The sequence below is a fragment of the Manacus candei genome, unplaced genomic scaffold (genome assembly GCF_025592945.1).
Source record: "Manacus candei isolate 608988 ecotype Guabito, Panama unplaced genomic scaffold, ASM2559294v1 h1tg000008l, whole genome shotgun sequence".
NCBI lineage: Eukaryota > Metazoa > Chordata > Aves > Passeriformes > Pipridae > Manacus > Manacus candei.
In genome coordinates this window covers 12171621-12199264 of record NW_026138056.1, presented here as the reverse complement: position 1 = coordinate 12199264, position 27644 = coordinate 12171621, and the positions used below count along the sequence as shown (strand labels likewise).

The following is a 27644-nucleotide window of genomic DNA, read 5'->3' as shown; positions in this document are numbered from 1 at the left end:
CTTCTGGCTCCCAACCATCTATGTGTCATGTAGGGGTGTAGAGGCAGCACAGGCTGCAGCTCTGGCTGCCTGCTCAGGCCAGGGGTACCCCCCCAGTGCTGGATCGTGGGCTGGGAGCAGCAGGGTGGTGACAGTGCAAGATGATGTGCTGGAGAAGCCACCTGGGTCTGCCTCGCTCACCATGCAGCATACCCCTGCCCTGGGCTCTTCAGTCCTGCAGGAAGCCCTAAAGCCCCTCAGGAAAAACAGGGTCTCCTGCAGCACCTGTCCAGGCTTGGTCCCTGGGGCACGTCCAGCAAGGTGGCCAAGATAAGGGACCCCCCTCCATTCCTTCCCTGCCCCATTACCCCTACATCTTTTTCCATAGAGACCACAGACAGCTCAGACATTTTCCGGCCTCTCTGGAGGTGTCTGTACTCCTCAGAGGTGTCTCTTCCTACTGTCTATGACGCTCAGACCCTGATTTCAAAGCCCCTCAGTCCGTTCCACACCCGGCACCACCTGTGTTTCACACAGATGTTCCTTCACTTGTGTCCTCCTTTTACATCTTTTTTTGGCCTCTCATCCCCACGTGGATTTTCCCATTCATTTCCCACCTTTTATATCTTCCTCCTCCCTTAGCCCATTTTTCATCATCTCTTTTCAGTTGTCTGTTTTCTTTCTTCTCCTATAATCCTGTACATTTGGATAATTTTCATTTGGACTGTTTAACATAACCACTAGATTTGTGTTTTAGCCTTGTTTAGCAGGTTGAAGGCTCCCTTTTCTATCTTATGTTCTGCATTTTCTTCTCCCTATTAATATGTCAGGATTTACAAACTTGGGATCCAGCTTGACTTCAGTGGGAAGTTTCACCAGTGATTTCCATAGGAGAAGAGGAAAAAACATTCAAAATGTCCCATTGTGAGAAGCTAAACCCAAGTGTCTGCATTTGTCTTATGGCCAGATTTCCCATGCCACTCCATGCTTTCAGTATCTCCTAGCTCCAAAGAAACCTAGGAACCTAAGTAGAAAGAACTATGTTTCTGAAAAGCAGACCAGATTTTCTTAGGTTACAGATAATGGAGGCATCATCCTACCTGTTTTGGACCAATGTGTCAGAGCAGGGACCATATCTCCAGTGTGTCTCTTCTACGTCATGCCCAGTCCTTCTGCTACATTTTTATGTATCAGTAGAATATTTGCAAGGAAGGAGAAAATCTTTTTTGCCTTCCAGCTTCTTTCCAGGGGCAACTTGTAGAGGTTAGTATGTTCCAAACAAGCCAGAAATGTCTGTCCCATCACCTAGGTTACACACTTACATTCTACCCAGCCGTGGTGCTGCCCCATGGTGATGTTCTGAGCATGTGTATCCGGTAGACATGCCGAGGCCATCCCTAACCAACAGCTGTGATGGATGAAGTCACTCAGCCACAAAGATAATCTACCAAACCCACCAGTAATGTACATTCAGTGGTATGCTAGAAAATATACTTTTGCTACCAGGATTTATTCCATGCAGTGAGTGAAGCAGGGAGAGATGTGAGGGATGCCTGCAGGAAGCCCACTCAACTTCTGCATAACCTGAGATGGCTGTACTGGCAAAGCACTGCTAATGCATCCCTAGAAATAGGCAGCCATGGTTGTTTCCAACCTCGGTGTGTAGAAAGAAAGTGCTCCAATCAAATTCAGATGGTTTTTATTCTTCAGTTGCAAAACACCTCAGAAAAGGATCCAAACCAATCTCAGGAGTGGAAGAAAAATGGAGGGGAAGCTGTTTTTGAGTGAGGCTCCTTTATCAGTGTCTGTTCAAACCCCTTCTATTCTGGAGGAAACTTCCCACTAGAGAAAGCCTCCTTTTCCAGCTTATCTTTTCTGCAGCTGTCACTGAGCTGCTCATTGTGAAGTTACCGGCACCTGTGTCACACCACGGTGCAATCTAGAGGCTCCCACTCTTTATTTCAATGTAAATATTTTTTTTGTTGAGAAACAAAAGGGCTGGAAAAAGGGAGGTTATGGGAATACTCAGGATGAGATAAGGAATCTGAGGCAGAAAAGAACACACCAATTACCTCAGCTCACACGCTCATCTGCCAGATGAAACCAGTTTTACCGGCTGTTGCCCAAAGGCAAAACACCACAGGGCTTCTGATGTCATGTTGGCCTTTGGTTATGAGCCCGGGTAAATGGGTACCTGGCAGAGAGAGAAAAAGGGCTGTGCTGCTTAATGCCAGCTTCATCTATTTATGTTCGTCTAGCATCAATTAAAAATATCTCTGTCTCATTCTGCCTGCCTGCCTGCCTGCCTGCTAGTGTGGTATTTGTTTTCTTTCCATAGCACTGCAGATTGCCTTGCCTTACAGCTTACAACAGCGCGAGCTGGCATTTGCCTCTGGCAGGGCAGAGGACGAGAAGCCATTTCACTTTCATGCTACTTTTCCTCCGCTCTGTCTTCTTGCGGAGCCGCGAAGGTGTTTGATGTGCCAGTTGTTGTGGAAAGGTGATGTACAGGGCCAGGGCTATTGTTAATTTGCAGTGCTTCAATAGCATTAGCTTTCTCCTTAGGATTTAAATGGAATCAGTGGCCTTGCTGGGACAATAAAGTGCTGTAGATCTGAACTGTGTCCTGTGTACTCATCTGCCTCTTTTTCTTTGTCATATTAACCTTCTTTTCTTCTTTTTTTTTTTTTTTTACCCGTTTTATATCAGCAAGACCCAATGAAGCAGATTTTATGTTGCAATAACTTTGCATGTTTTGGTTATAAATATCCTGAAGCAAAGTTCAGGGTTTTTTAATATAACTATCAAAGCAAGTGTCTGCTTCAGCTCAGAGTGAAAGGGACGTTTTACACATAAAAGTTCATCAGTGGGTGGTAAACAGCTTCTGTCCTAATACATATTGCAAATACTTTGCTGCAGCACAGACCAACAGCTTTGGTGAAATCGGTGGTATCTGACCGAGACACAACAGTTCCCTGTGCTAGTTTGCTATCTTGGGAGCTTAACCAGGGTCTGAGCACTCAAGAAATCCCAGAAAAATCAAGTCTTTTGCCTTGTTGCATTACGAAAGATATTTCCAGTCTCCAGTTTCTCCTTGTGTTCCCAGTTGTCTCTTTGAAAGTAAATAATGCCGCAAAGTAATTTAAAAACAGAGGAGGTAAAAATCAGTAACTTCAGCAATAGCAGCATAGACAGTTTCCTCCATCTCAATCTCCCATCTAGATTTTCCAAGCAGACTCGCAATTTCAGTGGTTGCCTTGGCAGGTGCCCAGTGTGATACGCCTGAAAGCAGACAGGCTGTCTGAGAGCAGATGCACAATGATTTTGAAAAATCAGGGTTCTCCAAGAGTTCTCAAGTTGATCATCAAAAACTACTAAATATTTCACACTTTTCTTCTTCCTCAGTGTTGCACACCCTTAGAATGGCAAATGTTTTGTGATCTGAAGCCAACACAATAGCATTGGTGTATCACTGGCTTGCAACAACTTCTATTTGAAGGGATGTTTTAAAGCAGTCTGCAGTGCTGGAAGGTGGCTTTTTCTGTACTGCTGCTAGCTAGGATGTGCTGATCTGAGCACTCGGTGGCATAATTTATTTATTAGAACTTCATACCATTTTTTTCCCCCATTGACACAGGATTAGAATTAAACACCCTTAACTGCACGAGATGAAAGTATAGCTTAGCTCATTCAGGTACGTCCGCATTAGATACGTGTGTGAGGGATTGCTCTCCGCTTGCTTGATCTTGCATTTGTGTACAGGCAAAACTCCACCGAGACGACTCGCCTGAGTCGGATATTCAGATGCACCATGACTATGTCCGGAGGTGGTGGCGTTTGGAACAGACCAGGGCAAACCTTTGCAGCCTTTGATTCTCCAAAGAGCCATCAATAGCTGCCATCAATGATAAGGGGGGCTGTCATTAAGGCTGAGATCCTTGGGAATGCGTCGGTTTCCTGGCCCCATCATTTTACCTGCTCAGCACAGTGCTGCGCCAAAAAGCCTTGAAGCTTGATAACTCACCTCTTCAGGAGCTGGTGAAGAAGAGATGCATTCCCAAGTCATGCATCTGCCTGGTCACTAAGGGCTGTCTTTTTCTCCCACAGAGGACACCACTACTGAAAGATTCTGGCCAGGCAAGAGGCACCTCCACAAATGGCTGTGGCACAGTGGGAGTTTGGAAATTGAAGAAGCACTGAAGCAAAACTGAATGCATTGGCAGCAAGTGGGGTTTGCATTCAAAGACCCATTGGAGGTGTGCTTCGCTGGAGATGGTGCTTCAGCACATGCAGATTTTGCATGCCCCCTGCCCCCAACCCAGGGAAGCAAGGGAATGCAAGGAAAGACTGTGCTGGAGGCACAAGCCTGCCGCTGGAAGCATGCCTATGGTCATTTGGGCTGACTCCACTTTAAGACTTTGATCATACCAGTTACCAAACCTCAGGCTAAGGGGAAATGTTGGTACCTTTCAGAGATGCTGCCTCTTGCAGAGACAGCCCAGGCAGACAGAAAATGTCTGTGTGTCCTGCTGCTGGTGCACAGTAACAGTTCACAGGGTGGCATTTGGGGAGCCACAATGCTGAGAGCAGCCCTCGAAACCCACAGGACCAGAAAGGGAAGGGAAAGTATCCCCCAACAAAGGTTCATTGTCAGGGAGGGAGTGCTGGCTGCTTTAGGTGCTAGGAAAAGAGCAGGTGCACATGGAAACCCAGTAGGCAGGGAAGGTATCAGAAGCATCAGAATGAAAGGTTTCTCTGTATCCAGCTACTGCCATGGGGACGCGGTTGATCCAGCCCTGAAAAATCCTGCTGGACCAGACCCTGATGCTGAAGGCAGATTGCATTCTGCCACTCCATCATTAAATTTTCTCCTGCTCCATCAAGCCCTTTCATCCCAGTGTCTGGGCAGACAGGCATGAGGTTGAGTTTGGGGTTCCAACAGGACAGATGAGGGAAAAGGGCTCCAGAAGATACCACTTCTGGGAGGGAGTTTTCCTGCACCTCTGCTTCCCTTGGGGTCTCTGCTGCCCTTGTAGCTGTGGTTAGAGCAGTGGGAAGTGGTCACCCATCCTGGTCATGGGTCAAGGATCCTGCTGGTCTTTTGCTGTGAATGTAGTATGGAGAAGTCAGAGTCGGGAAGCTGGTGTGGTGGTTTGAAGCATGTGTGGTGAAGACTTGCTTGAACTGAGTAAAGTCTGAAAGGGCCTCGACGGGGATTCAGAGGGTTTTTTGGGGGGGAAAATGTTGCCTCTGAGAGTCCTTAAGCTTTGTGAAGCGTGGAGGTGAGCACAGTGCTCTGAAAGGAGCAGGAGGGACGGTGGTGGGCTACATCCAGCAGGCCACTGCAGACGTGGGCTTCCAGGGAAAGCAGCCCCTACTGTTATCCAAAAGGTGAATGTTTCCCCAGGAAGGATCAGAAAGGAGAGATGAAACATGCGTCTGCTGGAAGTATCATTGCAGAACTTTTTGCCTTTTACACCAGCTACTTTGAAACGCAACCTCGTCTTGCTTTGTCCTTCAGACTGCCTCCTTTTGCGATAACTAACTTTTGTCTAACTAACTTCTGTCTAAACTAACTTCTGTTTGTAGTACTTTGTCTATTGCTCTCTGTGCGTACATTACGTGGTGACATATGATGTAGTGATGACACTGAAACCAGCTGTTGATTGCCCAAGGTTTGGAAAGGTGGCCTGGAATGAAAGCTATTGTCACAAAGACCTGCACACATGGGTTGTTGGCTAGTTGGTTGGTTGGTTGGTTGGTGATTACAGACTATGAAGGGATGAGCTAGTAGAACTTGGGTAGTTTTATTGCAAACACTGTGGTCAAAAGTTATGCTGTAGATGTTGAGGTTTCCTCGTTCATGAAACTTAAAGCACATCATAGAAGAAGCCGCCATGTTACCAATGCTTGCAGAACTGTAATGTATATGAAAGTACTTCCACTGCTCCCATCTCCCCAGAAATAAACAGAAATTAAAATGTACTCTGAGTTTGCACACACAGAATCATTAACTTTGTATAGTTAGGGACTAGAGGGAGGGAGGGAAGGGGGATTTTTGGTAGGGTTTTTTTCTTCTTTTTTTTTTGCCCCGGGCAAAATTTTCAACATTAACTAATTAATGTTTATAAAGCACTTTGCATATATAGTGCCTTTCATCAGGGGATCTCCGAGTATTAGATTATATTATCTTGAAGGCCCCAGGCCTGTGCATACTAGCCCTATAAAGTATTAGCCTTATAAACTTTAGTAATTCACTTTGGGTTTTTTCCTGGGGTTTTTTTGGTTGGGTTTTTAATCTTCCCTCTTCTGAAAAAGTGCCGAGCATTTTGGCTGTGTATGTAAAAAGGCAGTAAAAAGAGTGGTGTCAGCCAGAATGACCATATGAAAAATCGGGCCCCATAATGAACTTCTCAAATCCTCTAATTGCCAGAGTTGGGGAGTAGCAACTGTGCCAAACTAAAATTCAACTATAAACCCCACTCGTCACATGGGCATCAGGAGGAGGCATCATCACTGCTGGGGGAAGCAGCTCTGATATTTGCTCTGGTGATGACAGTGGGGGTAGGGAAAAAGGGGAAGAAAGAGAGACCTCATCTCTAGCAGCATCAGGAGGCAAACCCCTTGCTCCAGCATGGGGCTGAGCTGGTGGCTCTTCTATATCACATTAAGTTTCTGTTACTGGTGGCTGGGAACTGGGAAGGCGAGGATAGGCATGAAAATGTCTATGTTTAGCCCATCTGGAGTGTCTCCATTGCTGTCATCCTTCTGGGCAGAGGCAAGAGGCAGAGTACCCCAAAGCCAGGCCATGCGAATCTCCCATGTGCTAAATATGAAAAGCCTGCTTGGGTGTGGGCTCACTAGATGACTCAAACAATTACTTAACAATAGCTGCTTGCGTGAGCTGGCAGGGATGAAGCCAGGTTCACAATGGAAAAAATGTGTGGGCATCTCAGCTTTAGTGAAACACATGGAGAGCAGACTTGCTGCTGCATGCAGGAACTACCAACAGAGAAAGCAAGGCCTTGGGGAGCAGAAACTTGACAGGGACAAGGCAAAGGATGTCTTTGCCTTTACTTGCACATCTTACAGGTGGAATTCCCCCAGCTGAATTTAGCTGGATAAGGGCTGCTACTCTGAGGGCAAAGGCTCAGCAGCAAACCCAGTCTTTGAAGAGTCAGCGGTATTCAGAACTCCGGAATGGAGCCATCCCCTCCAAATCCCTCTTGCCCAGGCCAAAGTACTCTTGCAGCAGAAAAAGTTCACAGTGAAGGATGAGAAATCCCTCCCCTTCAAAGGAGAGGAATGTTCAGCAGGGTGATGGGACATGTAGCTACAACCAGACAGTTACTTCTTCATAAAAACAACCTTTTTGTTGTTGCTTTTCCAGAACCTGTACACGTTGAAGAACTTGATGGGGAGCTTGGAATAGGTAAAAGTGCTTACTTGCAGCTCATGGACTGACATTTCGAGTCCCAAAATATCCACTGCATGCCACTCCCAAGTGAGAGACAGCTGGGAGAAGTGTGCAAGAGGACTGTGGGGAATGGCTCTCCAGATGGGGTATGGGCAGCATCTGAATATGGAAAATCATATGAAGAAACCAAGTCAGTAGGTTTGTAATGCAGATAGGAGGCTTGGCATGCTAAACCTTGCACCTGCACTGTGTGCTCCTGGTCCTGAGGAAAAGTGGGAATGCCATAGAGAATTGGAGGGTGCTCACTGTGTTGACCTAGAGGAGCATTCAAATGGAGATGCAGTTGTAGCACAGCTCTTGCTGGCAGGGAACAGGCAGAGATGTCTTTGTTATGGAACTCCACACACTCTATTCCTGGAACCAGTGCTGTGGGAGACTAGGATGCCCAGGTCTTGTGTTAGCAGATGTCCTAGGAAGCATGACCCATATGGGCTGCTTTGTTGTTGCAAGCAAGAGAGGGTTGTGAGGGCCAGCTGTACACTGAGAGTGAAGAGAGAGCTAATTTTCCACCTCTGGAGACACCACAGTGCAGAGAGTCAGCCTGGGAGCAGCCAAAGCTCTCATCACCTTGATCCAGAACAGTGTAGGCTGATGTACCCTATGTGACCCCAGTCAGCATCTGTTTTTTAATCTCCCACTCAGATAGCTGTGGTTGAAGAGAGAATGGGAGAAGAGGAATCGAAGCAAGAGCTACACTGTGGTATGGCTGGGTCTGTCCTCCTGGGCTCTGACAGTGTCTTTTCCTGGGATCGCCATGTGTGCTGGACTCATTTTGCTCTTTCAGCTTCTCCTGTGCTACACACACTGTCTCCTGCTGGCAAGTGTGTATTTATGTTGGCAAATGAGTCCATCTGCCAGATAAAGGGCCTCTAACAAGGCAAGCAGGCACAGTTATGATGTGCTGCTGCCACGACCTGTGTGTGTACACGTTACTTTTACCTCTTCTTTGATGTAGACACTTCACTTACAGGTCAGGCTAACACGCCTGGTCCTTCAGGGCAGGATACTCTCGCACTTGCTTGTTATGCAGCAGCAGGGAGTGCTTGGTGCTATTGGTATCACCTCCAACCTAGGACAAGTGCAGATTAATCCACGCTCATCAATAGGGAGCGAGGCACCTTTTCCCTTTCACTGAACTCAGGGAGCAGACATTGCTGCACCAGGCCCTGAGAAGCCCGGAGCCGGACGTGACAACTCACAGGTAATCACAGATGGCCTGTGAGTCATTCCTGCCCTGGAAGCTGACCAGCTTTTGCTCATCATCTACCGCTGCAAGAGCTGCAGTACTGTTAGATGTGAGTGGTTTCACTACCCACTGGTTGCTGCCCACCCAGTTGGAAGTCACCTGTACTCCTCTTCCACAGGTGGGTGGTACAAGTGCTTTGGAGCCAAATATGATGCTTGGCTTTGAAGGAGAAAGGCTGTGAGGTTCTACCCATTGCACAGCCACAGCTCCACCCCTCACCGAAGCAGGTGCACTGCCAACTGCAGTCTTCAGCATCAGCAGGTCTGGGAGAACTGGGGTTCTTTGGTTGCTCTTTCCATTTGCATGCAATTCCCTATAACTCCTGAATCCTCTCCCTGTGATGGGTAATTTGCCTATCCAACAGGAGATCAGGAAGAACCATGCAGCCTGGGATTTCCCCACATTTCACACCAATGAGTCCTGAAGGATATGCTGCTGTAACTGTGAGCTGAGATGTAAGAGCAACAAGGAAGCAGCACATGCGGATGAGAGAGGCTTCTCCTGAAGCAGAAAAGATGTTTGTTCCAGTGCAGGGAGGCAACATTAATGTGTGTAGACTTGAGTAGACCATCTCATGGTGCTGTGTAGGCAATCATCTAGGGAGTCCTCTCCCACCCTATTGGTCCTTCAGTGGGGACAACTATAGCTAAGAAGCTGCATGTGACCAAATTGCTCACAAGGACCAACATCATGGTGCTGGCAGTAGCTGAGGGACTCCAGAGGGATACAAGAAGGGACTTGCAGCAAAGCTGACTTTGCAAGGCTGAGTTGGGCAACAGCAGTTTAGATCAGTTATAGATCTAGAGGCCCTCAAGTGAGGCAGGAGACAGAGGAAGCTTCCCTCTCCTGCCAGCACATCCATATTTGGAGGTGTGGGTGAAGGCTGCTCATTGCCTGGGGGCTCAGGCACCAACAAATTGGGCCACTTAGTCTAGTACTGGGGAAGTTCGCCACAGCACTCTTTTTCTCAGGTTTTTAGGGGGGTTGGGTAACTTTGGGGAAGCAGATATTAATTCGTACCCCCAGATACCCCCAGATATCTTATAACAAACTCTTGTATAGTACAGAAAACAATTCACATCCATCCAAAACAGGTGTTGCAGGCAACTTTCCCTACCTCAGGCAGTGCTGCATTGGTTTTACAGACCAGGCTATGCACATCTTTAGACTATTCAAAGCTGTGTCTCTCTCTTATCAAAGTCTGGGAGACTAAACAGAGATGCCTCTTCCTCACCAGCTATCCACAGGCAGGAGACTGACCCTGGTGCAAGTGGCTGTTTTTCCCCACTGCAGCAAGACGAGTATTGAGGCTTGGACGCCCTTCCAGGCAGCTCATCAGGGATGTGAGAGAGTGGCAGTGATGCCCCACAATGGAGGACAGCACTGCAACAAGACTGGCTTAGGGGATTTGAAGGTTGAGATGACCATCTTGGGCACCAGCATAGGGAGGGTGGGTTCCTATAAGCACGTGCAAGCCTCAACTCCAGCCCATCAGCACTCTCTCCCCAATGGAGGGCATGCAGCTTCCCCTAGGGCGTTGAAAACATGGAGGGAAATACCCTTCAGAAACAGCCCAGATTTTGTATTTGGAATCCAGACCACCAATCTTGTGATTCCTGGAGATCTGATTCATGCTTTTTGAACGTGTGGGTTTGGCAATCCTGTGCTTGCACTTACAGCGATTTCCCAACCCCTTATTTTCCCCAGAGGTGTTCTTACTTTTCCCTATTTACTCTTGTATACATGAAATAAACTGCTTGGGGGTTAGGGGAGTTGTTACCGATAGCAAAACTCATCTATTAAATTCACAGTGAGTTGCTCACTAAATAACACCAAAAAAATCCCCCACAACTTTATAGTCTAAACCAACCACAGCAGGTTGGAGTGACTCCTCATGGCTTTTGCTCTGCCTTGGGGTGGGATACATGGGGCAAGGGCTCTTCTCCCCAGGGAGCAGGAGGAAAATGCTGTCCCTACACTGTAGTCACATTGGGGATGGCAGACAAGGGAAACAGATTATTTGAGGGATAAGGAGGAGAATCGGAGCAGCTATGGAAGCTGAAGAGGAAAGCAAGCTTTTGGGCAGAGCAGAAGTGCCCAACAAGCTGTGCAAGACAAGGGCGGGAACACCCATTCTGGGTATTGCTGATCTGTGAGCATTTCACTCAGGTTTCACCAGAGCACAGAAGTTAAAGCCAGCCTGGAGAGTTCCTGGAGGAAGTAGACAGTTCCCTTCATGTTCAAAAATCATAGATTCATAGAATCATAGAATGGTTTGGGTTGGAAGGGATCTGAAAGATCATCTGGTTCCAATCCCCCTGCCATGAGCAGGAACACCTTCCACTTAGACCAAGGTTGCTCAGAGCCCACTAAAATGCAAACCCAAGGCAGCTGTGGGGGCAAAGGGGCGGTGGGATAGAGATCCAACAACACAGAAAACAGGTGGAGGGGATGAAGGGCAAGAATCAGAAAGAGGAGCTGGGCCACTGCACCTGCATTTCAGCCACACATGCCTGGGGATCTTTGTTCAAAGAGCCAGGGAGTGTTTGTGCTGCATCCCGATGTCAGGAACTCAGAATCACTGAATCGCAGAATATGCTGAGTTGGAAGGGACCCACAAGGACCATCAACTTCAACTCTTAGCCCTGCACAGGACCATCCCCAAGAGTCACACCATATGCCTAAGAGTATGATCCAAACATTTCTTAAACTCTGTCAGGCTTGGTGCTGTGACCACTTCCCTGGGGAGCCTGTTCCAGTGCCCAACCACCCTCTGGGTGAAGAACCTTTTGCTGATATCTGACCTAAACCTCCCCTGACACAACTTCAGGCCATTCCCTTGGGTTCTGTCACTTGCCACAGAGAAGAGATCAGTGCCTGCCCCTCTGCTTCCCCTCATGAGGAAGTTGTAGATTGCAGTGAGGTCTCCCCTCAGTCTCCTCTGGGCTGAATAGTCGCTCCTCATATGGCTTCCCCTCAAGGCCCTTCACTATCTTCAGTGCTCTCCTTTGGACACTCTCTAATAGCTTAATGCCATTCTTATCTTGTGGTGCCCAAAACTGCACACAATATTCAAGGTGAGGCCGCACATGTGCAGAGCAGAACGGGACAATCCCTCCCTTGACCAGCTGGCAGTGCTTTGCCTGAGGCCCCCCAGGACAGGGTTGGCCCTCCTGGCTGCCAGGGCACTGCTGACTCATATTCAACTTGCCATTGACCAGGACCCCCAGGTCCCTTTCCGTGGCACTGCTTTCCAGCATCTCATGCCCCAGTCTGTACAAACATCCAGGGTTGCCCCATCCCAGGTGCAGAACTCAAGCCCCTGACGTATGGCTCACCACCCACGATGGAAACTGGCTCCTCAAGGAGACCTCCTCAATAAGGGACGTGCCTGAGGAGCACCCAGGGAATCGGCTGTCTCAGCGAGGGCTCCAAGCCCCCACAGCCAGCGCCCCCCTGCCTCGGCCGAGAGCCCCCGGGCCGCAGCCTGGCACAGCCGAGGGGCAGGGCAGTCCCGCGGCAGCCTCACGGGCTGGGCCGGGCCGGGCATGCCCAGCGGCCCTGGGGCAGCAGGGCGGTGCTGGCTTCTCTGGGCCCAGCGCCAAGCAGGAGGCTTTCTCAAGGGAGCCTCCGCCAGCACCGCCCCACCGCCCTGCCCGGGGCTGGGTCCCCGCGCAGGAGCCGCCGGCAAGTCAGCGCCAGCTCCCGCCATCCACTGCCCCTGTGCCACCCACCCTGCCCCAAACCTGGGCTGCCTCGACTTCTCCCATGTGTCAAGCGCCGCCCAAGGCAGGTGACAGCTATACAGGATTTTGTAAATCCCTTCTTGATCCCGTTTTTGTATCATCTCTGTGTTTCTGAGAAGAAAAAAGAAGAATCACCAAAAGAGGCAGCACCCTGCCCCTTCCACTCTGCAAGGGCTGGGTGGCACCTCTCCGGCTTTCTCCCTTGGAGTCATCTCTCCTTTGCTCCTTGGGGTCACCTCAGCTTCCCTGCTCCCAGCTGTGGCTCGGGACTGCAGAAAGCTGAGCCTGTTACGGAGAAAAAGCCTGAAAAGGCAGACGTCTAGCTCAGGAGACAGAGGAGCCTCACCCAGGTACAGGGAGGTCTGGAAGAGTCTGGTCCCTGCAAAGTTTTCTTCCCCACAAAGTTTTTACTTGATCATGACTACAGAGAAAAAAAAAAGTAAGAAAAAAAAGCTTCCTGACTCACTCTCTTCCCAAGACTGCCCTAGCCTGGGGCATTTTCCCTGCCTTGGGAAGTGTTGCAAAATTTGAGCTTGCCCTGGAGGTATCTCTCACTAATTACTGGATATCCTGGTTTTGTGTAAGGACACAGGCAAAACCTTCCCACAGGTTCTTCTTTACCGCATGGGAAAAAAGACTCGAAACTGATTTCTGTTTCAGCATCCTCAGCAGACTGCTGTGAAGAGTTGATTGCACACTCGAGGGGATCTCTTTCTGGAGCCATCCTCCTCAGCTCTGGGGCATCACTCACCAACAGTCTCTAAGAAGTGTGGAATTTCAAAGGCAAAAACAACCTTACTTTTAATATTTGCCCTCTGTACCTGAAGTTTGGGTCACTTTCAATTTTTTCCCCCCTGTAATAAAGAAGGCTAAAGCTTTCAAATTAGAAGCAAAGACTCTGAGAGCTGTGTGAGATGAGGCCTCTTTGAGTTCGCACCACCTGCCAGCCAGGCTGCAAAGGGCTACGGAATCAGCTTGTGAAAGGCAGGGTGCTGAAAATTACAGACCTGACCCCGAGAAGAAGTAGAGCAACCTTGATTACCAGCTCAGCTTGATGCAAGGCAGATGTTCACAAGGGCTGTAAGCCTCCAACCGTGGTTTATTCACATCAGTAGAGGAAAACAGCTTCAGCTCTCACATCTTGAATAGTCCCCACTGTATCTACACGTCTCCTGGTATATCTACTGTATCTACAGACCTTGTGCTCATTCCAGCCTCTTGTTTCAGTGTCAGGCCACCAAATCTCATGGACAGCACGTGGCCCCTGTCCTGCATCCCATAGTGATTCAGCTCTGTGCCTGGACTGCAGCACGGGGCTGCAGCTGGCCATAGTCCTTGCCACTCCTTCAAAGAGAGATGAGATAATTACAGAGGGTTTTTCCAAAGTTTAAGAGACATGAAGTTAAAAATGAAAACTGCATTGAGAAGGAAGCAGCAATACAAGGATTTCTTCCTCGATGAGTCTGCTTCATTAAATACATAGCCTGCCTACACATACCCACCTTGTTTCTAGAAAGGCCCTTTTCTGTCGTTTCTATAAATGAAAGCCTCTGCCAGAACACATGTAGGGGTATCACTGAAGCTCCTGGAGAGAGGAGTGAGCTCTGTTTTCGATCCTCTGAATGCCTTCTCCTTTTCCTACCCTCCCTTCTTGAGACTTCCCACTGATCAGTTTTTCTAAGGAGTCTTTATTCTCTGCCCAATTTTGCAGAAAGGTATCAAAGGACTTTAACACATTAAAACTTGAAACCTCTTAAAGAAAGAAGAGAATTTATCTCCTTCCTCCCTCTCTCCCTCTCTGCTTGTTGCTGGAGCTTCACACCTGGGAGCTGCTCTAACTCAGTCTTTAAAAGAAGTAGGGTATTTTTTTTTTAAAAGTTACTTAGCCATTCTTATACACACAGAGTACATGTATATTCACACATAATTACTTGGAAAAAAATACTTCCTTTCTCCCTTCCAGCTTCTAAGAGCAGAAATAAGAAACACCTTAAAATAACTGTAAATAATAAACCCCGTCATGCTAAATACTTCAAAGTGGAAGAGCAAATATCTCAAGCTTGGGGAACTACATGGAATTATGAATTAGCTCTCAAAAACAGATACAGATGATCTGTCAGATAACTTTTCATTTCAAATAGATTTAAAAATAATATGCCTTGTGATCTGGTAGAGAGAGAGTGAATGCTTACTGATAACTGCAGTTGTTCAAGCAAAGCCTGTGGAGCGGGAGCATGCATGCCGAGCTGCTGAGATGGACTTTTCTGCATTAGCAGTACCTACGCAGAGGACCCCCCACCTTTGCTCCCTCTCACCAGGGCACAGCCCCAGGGGAGGTAGTCTTTCAGTGACACTACTGATGGGCAAAACTTTGGTGAAATACATATCGGCCACCCCCTGGGGCCTCTGCACCACCCAGTGACCACTTGAATCACACAGGACATGGCTCTATATCCTTTACTACTTCTGAGACTGACACAGGCTGAAAATGAGATACATGGAAGAGCTGCGGGAGATGGGGATTGAGGAAGAGAACGGATGACTACCTCTGATAGGGTATCCAGCAGGACCTTTAGGTGGCTCTGCCACGGAAACATCCCTTGGAAGGTGGGAAGTGCCTACTGATGCAAGGACCTTGTAGAAAACCCTTGACTGAATTAGGACTTCATGGTAGAAATCTTGGCCACCATGAACATCAACTTCCTGCAAAGACCTTCTCCCTGCACAGAAAGCAGCAGTCTCAGTGCTGTGAGCTGACCTGTGCCACCACCTCCTTCCACTTCAGAGTAACCATTTAAGTCCAGGATGGAGATCCTTTTCCTCCCTCCTTCACGCAAAAACCTTTTCGAAAGCAAGCTGCCTCAAGGGAATCTGTGAACTGTGAAGAAGGGGATCCTGAGGAGAGATTGGGTAGCAAAGTTAGCAGCTAACCTGGCAGAATAGCTACAGAGAGCAGGCAAGAAGTGACCTGTAATAGAAGAGGAAAGAAGAGGCAGTAGGAACAAGGACCGATATATCTGAAAAGACAAAGTTTATTGCTTATTCCTTCAAAGTGTTACAAAGCCAAATGGGATGCCTGTCTAGCTTACAAAAGACCTGCACCAAGTGAAGAACTGGCACTGTGGCCTGCAGAAAGGCAGCCTTTCTACAGAATGACAGTGGGACAAGCCACTGAGACATGGTGATGAGCCCAGAGCCAAAAGTGGCAAAACAGAGAGGTCTGGTGTGCTACATTCTTCAGTCTTGGTACTCAATTTTGCACCCCTCAAAGGAGTAAAGCCTTCACTGCAGATTGTAGTTATTTCCAGAGCTGCAGGCTCCAGCCGTGAGACCTGGGGTAACAATGGCTGGATCCAGCTTTCAGAGCATGTGTAGACATCATGTGTGCTACGTGCAGAGTGTGCAATGCTTGGCCTCAGAAACCCAGCAGCCCTCATTTGAAAAGTTGCTGGGAGCAAGCCCATTTCACCAAGTCCAATCATTTGGACTGTCTGCCCCTTCGGGAAATCCTCATTTGCTTTAGTCTTTCTCTCTTCACCCCAGTGATTACAAATGAAGAGGAAAGCAAAGAACAGAGTAAAGAGATGAACCTGGAGAACAGCTGACAGCACTTTTGCTCAGCACAGTGCACTCACATGGCAGGACACAGGTGCCTACAAAGAGAGGGGGCCTAGAACAACTCGATGCAAACAGTAGCCTTAAGCTACTCGTGTCAAAGTGTCCAAGAGAGTGCAATGGCTTTGAGGAATCATCTAGCAATGTCTCATGGTCCCCCGCTACCTTCCTCATTAAACCTCGAACAGAGCTGCAGGGTGTGTTAGTGCACTCCAGCTAGGCTTTCCCAGGGGGAGAAGGGAAAAGCTGGAGTCAAAGACAGTGCAAAGGGCTGGATTCAGTGCTAAGACTTGAAAATGGCAATAAAGGGGAAAAGCAGCAGTTGGAGAGTACAGGGGCCCCTTTTGTCACCAAGTAACACACAAAACTTGTCATACTATGATGCTAAGACAGTAGTAGTCAAGAGCAAACAACAGTTTTCCCCCACAGTGCTATATACTGTTTTCTCTAAAGGCTAAGTACTTGAGTGGCAGGGATAGTTGCCCAGCCAGCTCAGTGCATCAGAAACAGCCACTAGGTTAGCTGGCCAGCTGGAAAGCAGAAAGTGCCTGGAGCAAGCCTTGGAGCCCTCCGAGCACGGATGGCACAGACAGTTCTGCTGCTAGGTTCCCAAGCTTGAACATGAGCATACTAGGAAGTAAAAGGCAAGGGAGCATGATGGCAGGTTTTGGCTTCATCACCTTATGACTGGGATTTTAGTATTCCCATAAAGGGCAGGAAGAGAGAAGGGGGGAAGAAAACCTCTGGTCATCTCTCCTTTAACTCCTGATGTGGCTGAGCAAAGCCCAGGTATCTCCTAAGTGCCACTTTAGAGGACGCTATTCTCAGAAGCAAAGCTGAGCTCAAATGAGAGGTGGGATGAACCCTTGTTAAGGAGACAAATATCTTCAGTCTTTACACCAAGGACAAACCTGTCCCTGTCTGAAATTAGGCCTAAATTACCTGCAGAAAAACCTTTCTAAAAACATCTGCTACTCCTTACAGCATAGAAATTTTGGGTTTGAGGGGTGTTTTGGGGTTGGGGTTGGTGTGGACACAGGGGAAAGAGGTAGGACACAGGGAGAATCTACTGCTGAGAGACAACTTGCTCTGGCAGCAATGAAAGCACATGATCTGCATCACAGGCCACAAAAACACCTGAATCATCTATCATACTTTCGATATATCTATCAATTAAATTATTTTCTCCAACATCTTTCATTTGCATTTTGCATTGGGTTAAAGAAGATGAAGAGGCAGGCAGTATGCAGATGCTCACTGTGGTTCTCCAGCCTGCACTTAATTAATTGTGAGCTGCTTTAAAAATAATTTAGGACAGTGCTTCCACAGCGCATTGCTGAAGTCTGAGACACTTCGTGTTTTCACTTCCCAGAACACGTGCAAAGCGCTTACCTCTGCCCAGCTGTTAAAGAACCCCACAACCCAGTCTCTGTGCTGACTGGGAGAGGGAAATCAAGAGGTTGCTTTTCTCACTGCCCACCCCCTGCTTCAAGTTATCCTTTTAAATCCTTTGCTCTGTCACCTACTTCTGTTTAAAAATCCTTCAAATAAGATGTTTATAATTAATATGTCACGTGAGGCAACCATGCCAACTCCTGTGATGGGCAGACAGCTGGGGCTCGCTCTCGGAGTCAAACCATTAGTCATGGTGCTGACAGCTTCAGACGCTGAATTGCTCACGTAAGGAAACAAAGTTACTGATTTATTATTTTTAATAAAATAATCGCTTTAATGCAGTATTTAAAATAATTTTTAACATCTGATCAATAAGATACAGTACACAAATATGGAAAATGCTGCACTTTACATAAAAAGTAAAGCTAAGCATTTAATTATACAAAACAATTTTGCCCAATGCCATCAATATCTTGCAAACTATAGCTTAGTTAAAGTACTGCTTTTCTTTTATATATATATATATATGCCATATATACATATATAAATAATTTACAGCATTCATTTACTAGATTTGTTTACTACTGTTCCAACAAAAAACAACATAACTGATTCAAAACAGTGAATTTGGTAACTATCTGCAGTGGTTCTGACAGTGGAGGGTGCATGAATTATCGCTTCAAGTTTTGAAGCAGCATGCCAAATAACCATAGGAAGCTTTTTCTTTAAAAGAAAAAAGTTTCAGCAGGAAGCCATTCAGTAGTTGGTTAGAGCATGGTGCTAATAACGCCAACGTTGTGGGTGCAATCCTCATACAGGCCGTTCAACTTAAGAGTTGGACTTGATGATTCTTGAGGGTCTCGTCCAACTCAGAGTGTTCTGTTATTCTGTGAATACAGTCAGTGCCTTTCCCACCAGTCCTGGGAAATAGCCATGCTATACAGCGCTGTGTCATGGAAGGCAAAATGCTTGGAGGCTGGGGAGAAGGGCAACCCAGAGGGTTTTCCTTCCACCACAAGGCAGTCTTTACCAGCAAGGAAAAAAATCTTTGAATCTATTCTAGCAGTCTTAATAATCCAGAGTCCTCCTCCTTACTGAATGGAAACCAGGCAACTGTATAAATACTTTCTACTTGAGTAGTTTCCCTGTTACACCACGTTAAGGTATTAAATCAATATTCCAAAGCAGTGAATCCCGTGCTTTGCAAACCCTGCTCCTCTCCTTAATAGAGTCTCCAGATGCAGAGTTTTAATGCATTTCAACTTCTCCCATTTTTTGTAGTCATCACAGGTTGTTTTTGTTCATTTCTTTTCACATCTATACTCAAGTTCAATGCTATTTTTTATATCTAGAGAAAGTTAGACTGTTTCTTCTGTTTACCCTTCCTTTTTAGGATCTTTCACTCTTTGTATTTTTAGTAATTCCGAATTTTCCCCAAACATCAAGGTATGCCCTAACTACACTGTCTGATGTACTTCAATCACAAGAGCAACCCATTTCTTCACCTTCCCTCAGCCACTTTCTCAGAGGAAAGTGTGAGGGCAATTGAGGCAAAGTGCAGGGTAGAAAGGACCCCTCATTCCTTTTGCTTGCTACTTTCTCTCCAAAAATGAGCATCCAGCATTAATTCTAAACCCAGAAAATTTAAGAAGATGCTGAGTCAGACAGGCAATACATTAGCATGTTGACTGACAGCTGGTTCATAATTAAATACAGTTGCCATGCTATGCAGTGCCATTAAAGTGTTATTTGTTTCCCTAAATAAGGTTGGATTAGAAGGTGGCACCACACATAGAACAGATGTTGCAGACTCTGGAGTACTGAAGCAAATGACATACATAAACTAGGGACACTTATCAAGCCCTCAGAGCCTGCAAGACAGTTAAATGCAAGCAGGTAGTCAGGTGCTTGTTGTGTGCAGCTCAGTGTTCTCACTGGTTTACAGACTGATTGAAGCCAAATATTATTAAAAACCTGACAGGTGCTCAGTTAGGTATTTAATAAAAATGTTTATCTGTAAACAAGAGTTATCCTTACAACGGATCATTTTCCAGAAATCGGAATTTCGAGACAGTGCAACAATGCTTCAGTGTTTTCTTTGGCAGTAGACAGCAAGGTCAAATGTAAAATTCAAATCACTTCAGAAGAACACGGTACAAGTGCAGAGAATGCTTCATATCCCTCTCTTGTTCCATGCAGAATATCAAGTCCCTGAGACAGACACGGGTTACTCTTGGACAGAGCATCGGCTTTGTAAGGCTAAAACCTGATGATCCAGGAGCAATTCCATTGCCATTCAAACCCTAAATGGGGGAGAGAGAAAAAAAACATTCCATGTAAATACAAGTTTTAACCAAACTGGTTGGATTATACTGCCTACTTGTATAAAACTATCCTGCTGATGTTCAGCTTTACAGGTTGAAAACCAGCAATCCAGAAGTCCTTGCACATTATATACTTCAGAAGACAAAGCAAGTACTTGCCAGCTGATGGTTTATTTCAGTCAAAGCAACCAGAAAGTTCTGTCTTTCTTTGAAGTTATATTAATATGGTAAGATAAATAACTGCTATTTCACTGAAGTCTGCTACGCAGACACTTGCACTAAGAAAGGACAAGCTAACTATGAAGAAGGTACTACCACAGAGCCCTGGGTTGTGCACTTGCAAGCCCCCAAGCTCCAGATGTTTCCATCTCTTCTTGAAGAAAAACACCACTGTGAGTGGGCTCTAGGCCTTGGAACATGGGCAGGAGAAACTCTCATCCTGGCCATCTTCTGTGATCTGTCCTTTAAGGGAGCAAAAAATACTCTGTCAAAGCATCCAGATGTTCAGAACATGGTATCTGAGCCTATCTCTCTCAGTCAGTTGCCTCACTTGGTTATGAAAACACAATTGGTAGGAGATGATGGTGTTTAGTAGTTATGCATTCAGGCTACTGGAATGAGCAACCCCCACGCTTTCCAAAATGTCCCAAGATTTATTATTAGGGGTGGGGAGGAGGCAGAGTACCATGAGCTGCACAATAGACTGGCTACTTATCTTGGAGCCAATCTATGCTACACAGCTAGTCTCTTATCACTACTGGAGGGTTCTTGCTAATGAATGTAATTTGTACAAATATGAGTACTCAGTCTCTGTAACTTCAGCAAGGCAATGCCTGCCAGCATCAACACCACTTGGAGATGGTGTTGCTTAGATGCAGTGTTAACTATATCAATTCTTACCCTAACACTCTCTGCAAGACTTCAGCAAAATGACTTTGCCCACTTTGCTTAGAGAAATCTGTTTAAACCCCCCATATATTAGAAACAAATACCACTGCTGGACTGTAGTGGTGAATGCTACTGTCATTAGGAGGGAAGCACTGAAATTTATTAAAAAATATAAGGAGATTCACCAGAGAGCACACGCTAGCCACAGAAAACCCAGGGCACATTGCAGAAATGGAAGCTGTATTTCTTACAAGCAGCACGCAGGGTATTCAGCACCATTTCATTTGCTTTACAGTCAATACTATTAAACACTATGAAATGCCATCATTTGAAACTTTCAGTTTGTTAAATGGCTTGGAACAAATGTGTGCGTGGGGAAGACTGCTGGCCACATCACACAGAGGGCACTGCTGTCCTGGTAAGACACAAAAGGGTCACAGTTCAAGTCTGTCATATGACAACCCTGAAGGATCCAGGGAAAAGATAGCTCTGCAATGCAGCTGCCAGCACGGGTTGAAAAGGAGGTCAATCCAACAGGATGCAGCAGAACGCCTGAGGCAATGTTATAAATGAAACAAACCCCAAGGGTTTTCAGTAACCCAACAGCAATGTCCTTTATAATTCAAAGAACTTTACTGAGGTGAAAGTATTTTCTCTCTAAATAAGTCATTAGACTAGAAGTCTTACCTTTAAAAAGACATCAAACAAAACCACCTCAATCCTGTTCACTCCCTTACAAAAAGGAGGCAGATGGCACAAATCCCCCAGCTTGCTTTGGCTGCAATAGGGCAGAAGCCTCAAAGTGCCTGCATTTAAGACAGAGTTATGGATTTGTTTATTCCTAAATTCTTACCCATCGTGCCCAGTGCAGACGTAAAGCGATGTTATGCTGTAACACCACATCCAAAGCCAAAGCTTATCCTGGAGTCCTGTTTTCTAAGACAGGCAGTTCATACTTCTAAGTTTCACATAGCATCACTATGGTTTATCAGAGCTACTGAGTACAGCATTTCAGGGGCCAGGAGCTTTTTAACAACCAACAGCTGCTAGCACAAATTAAAAGAAAAGGTCCTTCTCTCAAAGTACATGATGGTTTTTTAAAATTAAAGCAGCCAACAAACAGTCTAGGTCAGTCCAGTCCAGATTGGGATGATGTTGGGGAACTCACTTTTAAGTAAATTTATGCAGTGTTGAGCAATAACTCCTTTTAGGTACTGTCTTCTATAGTTTTACTGAAACACTGTTTTTTCATGGTTTTGTTTTGAAATTTGGACCGAGCAGTGGTCCAAGTTCTGCACACCACAATGAACCATCACAGATGCCTCTGCTAATGTCCAAGACCTTACTTAAGAAGTGCCCACCTCTGAGCTCTCAGCTGACACAAGGGACACTTCACGGGAAGATCCTCTGCCTCTCAGTTCTCAGAGGCTCCACTTGAGCAAAACCCTGTTGGGCAGCAGGTTGACCTTGTCTGGCCCTAAGCAGCAGTCAATAATCCTCTCTTTAAAACACATCTCATATACCCCTTCCTGCACAGAAGCTACACCACACTGCTTTTGAGACCTGAAAAATACCAGCCCACTCCTTGCTTCCAGACATCTCTATTATGTTTCTCCCAGTTGGGCAGCAACCGCTTGCATCTTGCTATTTCGTGAGATTCCTCACTGCTGGTCTTCAGCCTACCCCAAGACAGTTTTGTGAGTCTCTTTTGAGAGAAACTGAAAAAGTGCTGCTTTTTAACCAGGCCACAGACAAGTATAAAGTACGTGAATAGAAAATGCATCCCTGTACAATTAATTCTAGCAAAGGGTACTGCAATCAGCCTCTATCCTCCTTATGTGACATTTGATCATTAGTGCTTTAACTAACAATTTCTCTTTTTTCCCCTCTTTTTTTTTTTTTTTTTGTTACCCTTAACTTCCTGCCTTTCATTGAACCCCCCAGCCCTGCCTTCCTTCCAAAAGGGAAATGACATAGAGATATGCAGCCCAGGAGGGCTAACTATCAGTATATCAAAATTGGTATCACAGCTGACAGACCCTGTTAGTAAACCAGGTAGGGCGCTGCAGCAATGTAACTCTGCACCACTGTAAACCACCCTTCTCAGCACCGAGATCACCAGCCCGCTTAAAATCAGTCCCAGGAAGTCACGATAGCAGCAGCCCTGCTTTTGATTCAGAATTGAGTCCAGTCAGCAACTTCTCCAAAACAGCATGCTGTCACCCCTTCTTGATCCTCAGAGCCTTTTATACACACTTGACAGAGATCGGTTACTCTCACTCATCTTGGCAGCAGAAGACATCGTGGAGCTCCTGCTGTAGTCCCGTGCTCTTGGGCAGCTAGTTTTGTTGAGGGGTTCCTCTGGAAACCTGTTTTAAGATCTCTAGAGCTCTCTCTAGTGGTTGGATGGAGAATTAAATACCAACTCTGAAAAGGCAAGCGTGAAGTTGATACAGAGCCACAGCTCAAAACGAAGCTCTTCCTTTACCTGAGCCACCATCACCACCTTATTTCTAGTCTCCAAGGTATATGAAGCAAGAGATCTGTGATCTGCAAGTCATGGGTACTGACACGGATATCAAAATTGCTCAGAGCTATTCTACAGGCCCTGATACAAAGCTCAGGGAGGTCAGCAGACACCTTCCTTCTCACCAAGTTTGGGTCAGGCTCAGCGAGCTGCTCCTGGTGGAGTACATGCTCCCTTCTAAAATTCAATGGCTTCACACCAATCACATTCAAAATTTTAAACTGTTGGGAGTGGTACACTTTAAGAGAGCAAAGTGTTCAGTCAAATGTTAAAAGCCAAGCCAAGAGTTCTCATTTCAATTTTTGGTGTGGCATAAACACATCCTAGTCCCAGAGCCAAGATCCCAAGAGAGCAAACTATTATCGCAGCTCTGCTGCACATTATAAAAATACCACCAGCAGAAGGAAGCAAGGTCATGAGACACTTTTCAATGACATCTCCAAGCACTGAAAAATTACAGCTGTGTGCAGCAGAGATGTTGTTGAAAGGTCATAAGAGCACCTGGTGAGTTAAAGTAAAAGCATCCAGGTTAAAGCCCCATCTCTGTCACCTGTGGTCACACTGAGGTCACTGATGTCTACTGTACATTAGTTTCCCAGCTGTAAAACACAAAGCACATTCCTGTCTCATAGAAGGAAAAAAGGTTAAAAAGCAATGAACACATTGTGGAGTGTTCAAACACTTTCCTGAGTCTCCCCCAGCAGCAAGGGGGAAAGGAACAGACCCTGTCAGAATTGTGACAGTTTTGCTTGTACAAACAAGTGCCTAACTTAGGCCAGAGAAAACAAAGTGAAAGAAGCTGATATTAGTTTGGTGACAAGGCAGCCTACTGATAGTGCCTATTCTAATAAACCTTGGTCTGACAGAAATACTCCCACATTAACAATACTAACATATTACATTACTCAATATTTATATGATTCTTTTTTAAAAATAAAGTTGGTTGTGTTAGGTTGGGGTTTTGGGATTATTTTTTTTAACCTTGTAGATCAAGCCAATTCTGAAAGACTTAGATCTCTATATTCAGGCTGCTTCTTGTGCAGCTGAAAACAAATGTGTATTTATGATGATACCTGCAGCCTACAAAAAAGCCTCACGAAGCCGTCACATCTATATAATAGAGAACTCTACTCAGCTACACATTTTTCCTCAGATTTCGTTGCAACATTCCTACAAGTCCTTTCAAATGTAGGCAACAACATGTTTTACATATTGAAACAAATTACTGCGAATGCAATGTCAGTTTATTCACTATTATGCCCAAGATTCATGTACGCATGTCACTTCGTATGGGTACATCAGATGCTTAATCTGTACCTGGAGGTAATGAATACTATACAAATATGTCATGTTAGTTAATAGACAATTATTAAGCTGAAATTTTCTGGCTCTTTGCCACATCATTTTAAGCAATGTATTGTCAACTAAATTATAAATCTCTTGACCCTTCACATGTCATCAACATTTGCGCGTTACCAATATGTTCAGCCTAAAGCTACAATGCAATTAGTCATTTAAATTGCAGATATCTTTCACACATAAGAAGAATTAAGTTCATCTCTGGCACAGAGAAAGCACGATATGGGCCAATGAACTGTATTTCTGAAGTCTGTGAATGGCAGTTGAGAATATTTTTGCCTATTTACATGGGGAAAAAATTCAGATCAAGTGTATGGTCTAGACTGACAGCAGCCAGGAAATTCAGCATGGAAACTAAAGCTCTCTAGCTGACAGGGCTGTGCTTAGTTAGGTCTTGAAACAGATAACTAAGATACTGAAGCCATATTTTATAATTGCGGTAACTTTTAGTTCCCTTCTTCCCCAAAGGTGTGACCATGTTGTAGATGCTTCAATTTTCCAGGAGCTTAAATAAGAACCAGAAATTGAAATCAAGAGTCTGCATACATTAAGCATATGGAAAGTAGAAAACCCCCACCCTCCTCTATCACTTTAGACCTATGGGCTGGGGGAAGGGGTGACAGACAGGAAGAGACACAGAGAAAGCGAGGGAAACCGCTCAAATGTAGAAAGGAGATTTTGTAGCCTGGATATGATCACCTACTTATATGCAAGTAATCTAGGTCCAATTTGAAGTGATTGCTTTTAAACTAATTTTCTGGAGCTTTTAAGAAAATACTTCAGCAGACTATCATGTACCAATGCCAAGAACCAGGGCACAGCCCCATTGCACCTCATGGATATACTGGGAGTAGCAAACCTATCATCATTTGCTACAGAGCCAACTTATGCCTTTAAGTTCACACTTAGACACAGTCACACCCTTAGGCACCAGTACTGAAGCTGATGAATTATGCTTGCATGTTCTCTCATCAGAAGAGCTTATGGCCAAAAAGGTGGCAGTAACTTCTACAGTTAAGAGCATAAAGCCATATACCCCTAAATTACACACGCCCATCCTGCAAATGGTCAAAAAAAAAAAAAAAAGAAAAAAGAAAGAAAGAAAGCCATTTGATTGTCACATAGCGGAAAAAACAAAGCATGTCTCTTCCCCAGTCATTTGGAAGGGTTGAGTTTTCTTTCATTCTGCAGAAAGGACTTGTTGTTCAAAGGCTTAGTTCTCCCTTGGTCAGCCTAAAGAGCATTTCCAAAGCTTAAATAAGCATCATGTACAGAATATGTTTAATCACCATGCATACTGGCACCCCAAGCTGCAAAGTAAGGAGGGTAAGTTTAAGTTCTACTAACAATGATCAGATGTGGCAGAGACAAGAGAAGAGGACAAGTTCCATCCACAATCAATACTAAAAATGGAACAATGAGCACTGTGGTAAACAAGACATTTCTCCCATTTTTTCTTGCCAAACTTCTTTGCAGAAGGAGAATGCAAGCTTATTTGCGGACTGCTGTATTAGATGTGCACAACCCTGGAAGTACCACATTATTTTAAGTATGTTGGCCAGAGCTAGGAGTTTGACAGAAAGAAAGTACTTGAATAGCTCTGCACTGACCCCAGAATATCAGCTGCATTATTTACTTCTGTAGCAACTACTTGCAGTAGCTTAAGTTTCCACAGAAAGCCAGACTACATGTGTCAAGGCAAGATCCACACTTCCTAACAGAGCAGCCAGTCTTGGCAGGGGACAGAACAGACACAGGCAGTATCTGAAAGGAGGAAATTTCCTTTGCCATTGGATCTGGCAAAAAGAAAGAAAAGACATGAGATATAACCCTGAATCAGTTCAATGGGACCAACCTGGAAGAAGGAAAGTGAGGGACACAACACCAACAGCACTTCGGGGCAGGACAGACGATATTGTTTTTAAGTACTTAGGGCGTTATCATGGAGCCAGAAAATTAATGAGAAGCAAGCAGTGTACCCCAAAAAATTACACAGAAGTACAGGCATCCAACTAAGTTTTCCTGCACAAAGTAGAAGAATGGTCCAACCACAGTCTTCAGAAGCTGATCGTAAGCATAACAGCTACTGTCCTTACTCTACTTTCAAAAACGCATGTAGACCTTTTCCCTCCCTGCTGCACAATGCCACACAAATATACTGCTCTCGGTTAAGGGCTGAAGATGACCCTGCACCCAAGACACTTTTGGATAGAAGGAAAGAAAGTTTAAGGACTCAGAACTGTAGTCTATTTTCTCACAGAAAAAAACCTTTAAATATCTACAATGGTTTTCAAATTTCTAAGACTCCAGTTACAGTGAGAATGAGATAAAGTTGTTTCCAAAATGGTTTTGTCATCAGAAAAGCAGTAAAACTTAATAAAAAACCATCCTTGACTATGTATCAGCATTGAAAGCATTACAGGGCATGTTACCAACCAATAAAAACATGAAACAGAACACAGAACTGGAAAAATGAGTTTGTGGTTTCAAGTTTACTTTTTTCTTACTTGTTTTATAAGTGTCCTCCCTTCTCAAGACAAGTTATTTTTCAATTCTTCCCACCCTTTAGTTCATTACTGTTTACTACATGCCCTCAAACTGGGAGAGGAGAAGAGGTGGGTAACAAATGTGCAAACCCCAAAACACATATAAATCAAATCCAAAGGCGTCTCCCCCTTCTTGTATCCAGAAGTGTCCAGAGGGACCAGAATGAGAGAGATGAAGATATTGCCACCTCTGGAATACAAGTAGCACCAATTAACACATTTTCACAACACAGGGATTTTCTTACCAGGGCTTTCTCAAATTACTCTTTTTGAACAATACCATTCAAATGCTAAGCTGCAGTGAAGAGAACATGCAAAACTACCCAAACTAGTGTTTCCAACAAGAAGGAAAAAAGAATTCCCATTATACAGATGCCTTTTTTTTTTTTTTTCTGAATTAGGCTTAGAGAATTAGCCTTGTTTTTCTCATTCCATGATCATCAGGGATTTGTCCCTACTGCTATTTCAGGTTTAGTGATACATAAGCAATAATCATGGCAAGATAGAGTTTACCCTTTTTATATTGTTTTAGGTCCAAACTA

The 27644-nt window shown here is 45.3% G+C and overlaps 1 protein-coding gene across 3 annotated transcripts in view; it reads right to left on the bottom strand.

Annotated features, from left to right (window-relative positions):
• Nucleotides 1-17621: 17621 nt before the first annotated feature.
• The window catches only part of TAF4B (TATA-box binding protein associated factor 4b), a 72556-nt gene continuing 62533 nt past the window's right edge, over nucleotides 17622-27644 (bottom strand). For all 3 annotated transcript variants that reach the window (XM_051775186.1, XM_051775169.1, XM_051775193.1), the window contains exon 15: nucleotides 17622-19761. In XM_051775186.1, coding sequence (XP_051631146.1) covers nucleotides 19594-19761 — 168 coding nt within the window. In that variant the 3' untranslated portion in view covers nucleotides 17622-19593. The remainder of the gene's footprint in view (nucleotides 19762-27644) is intronic.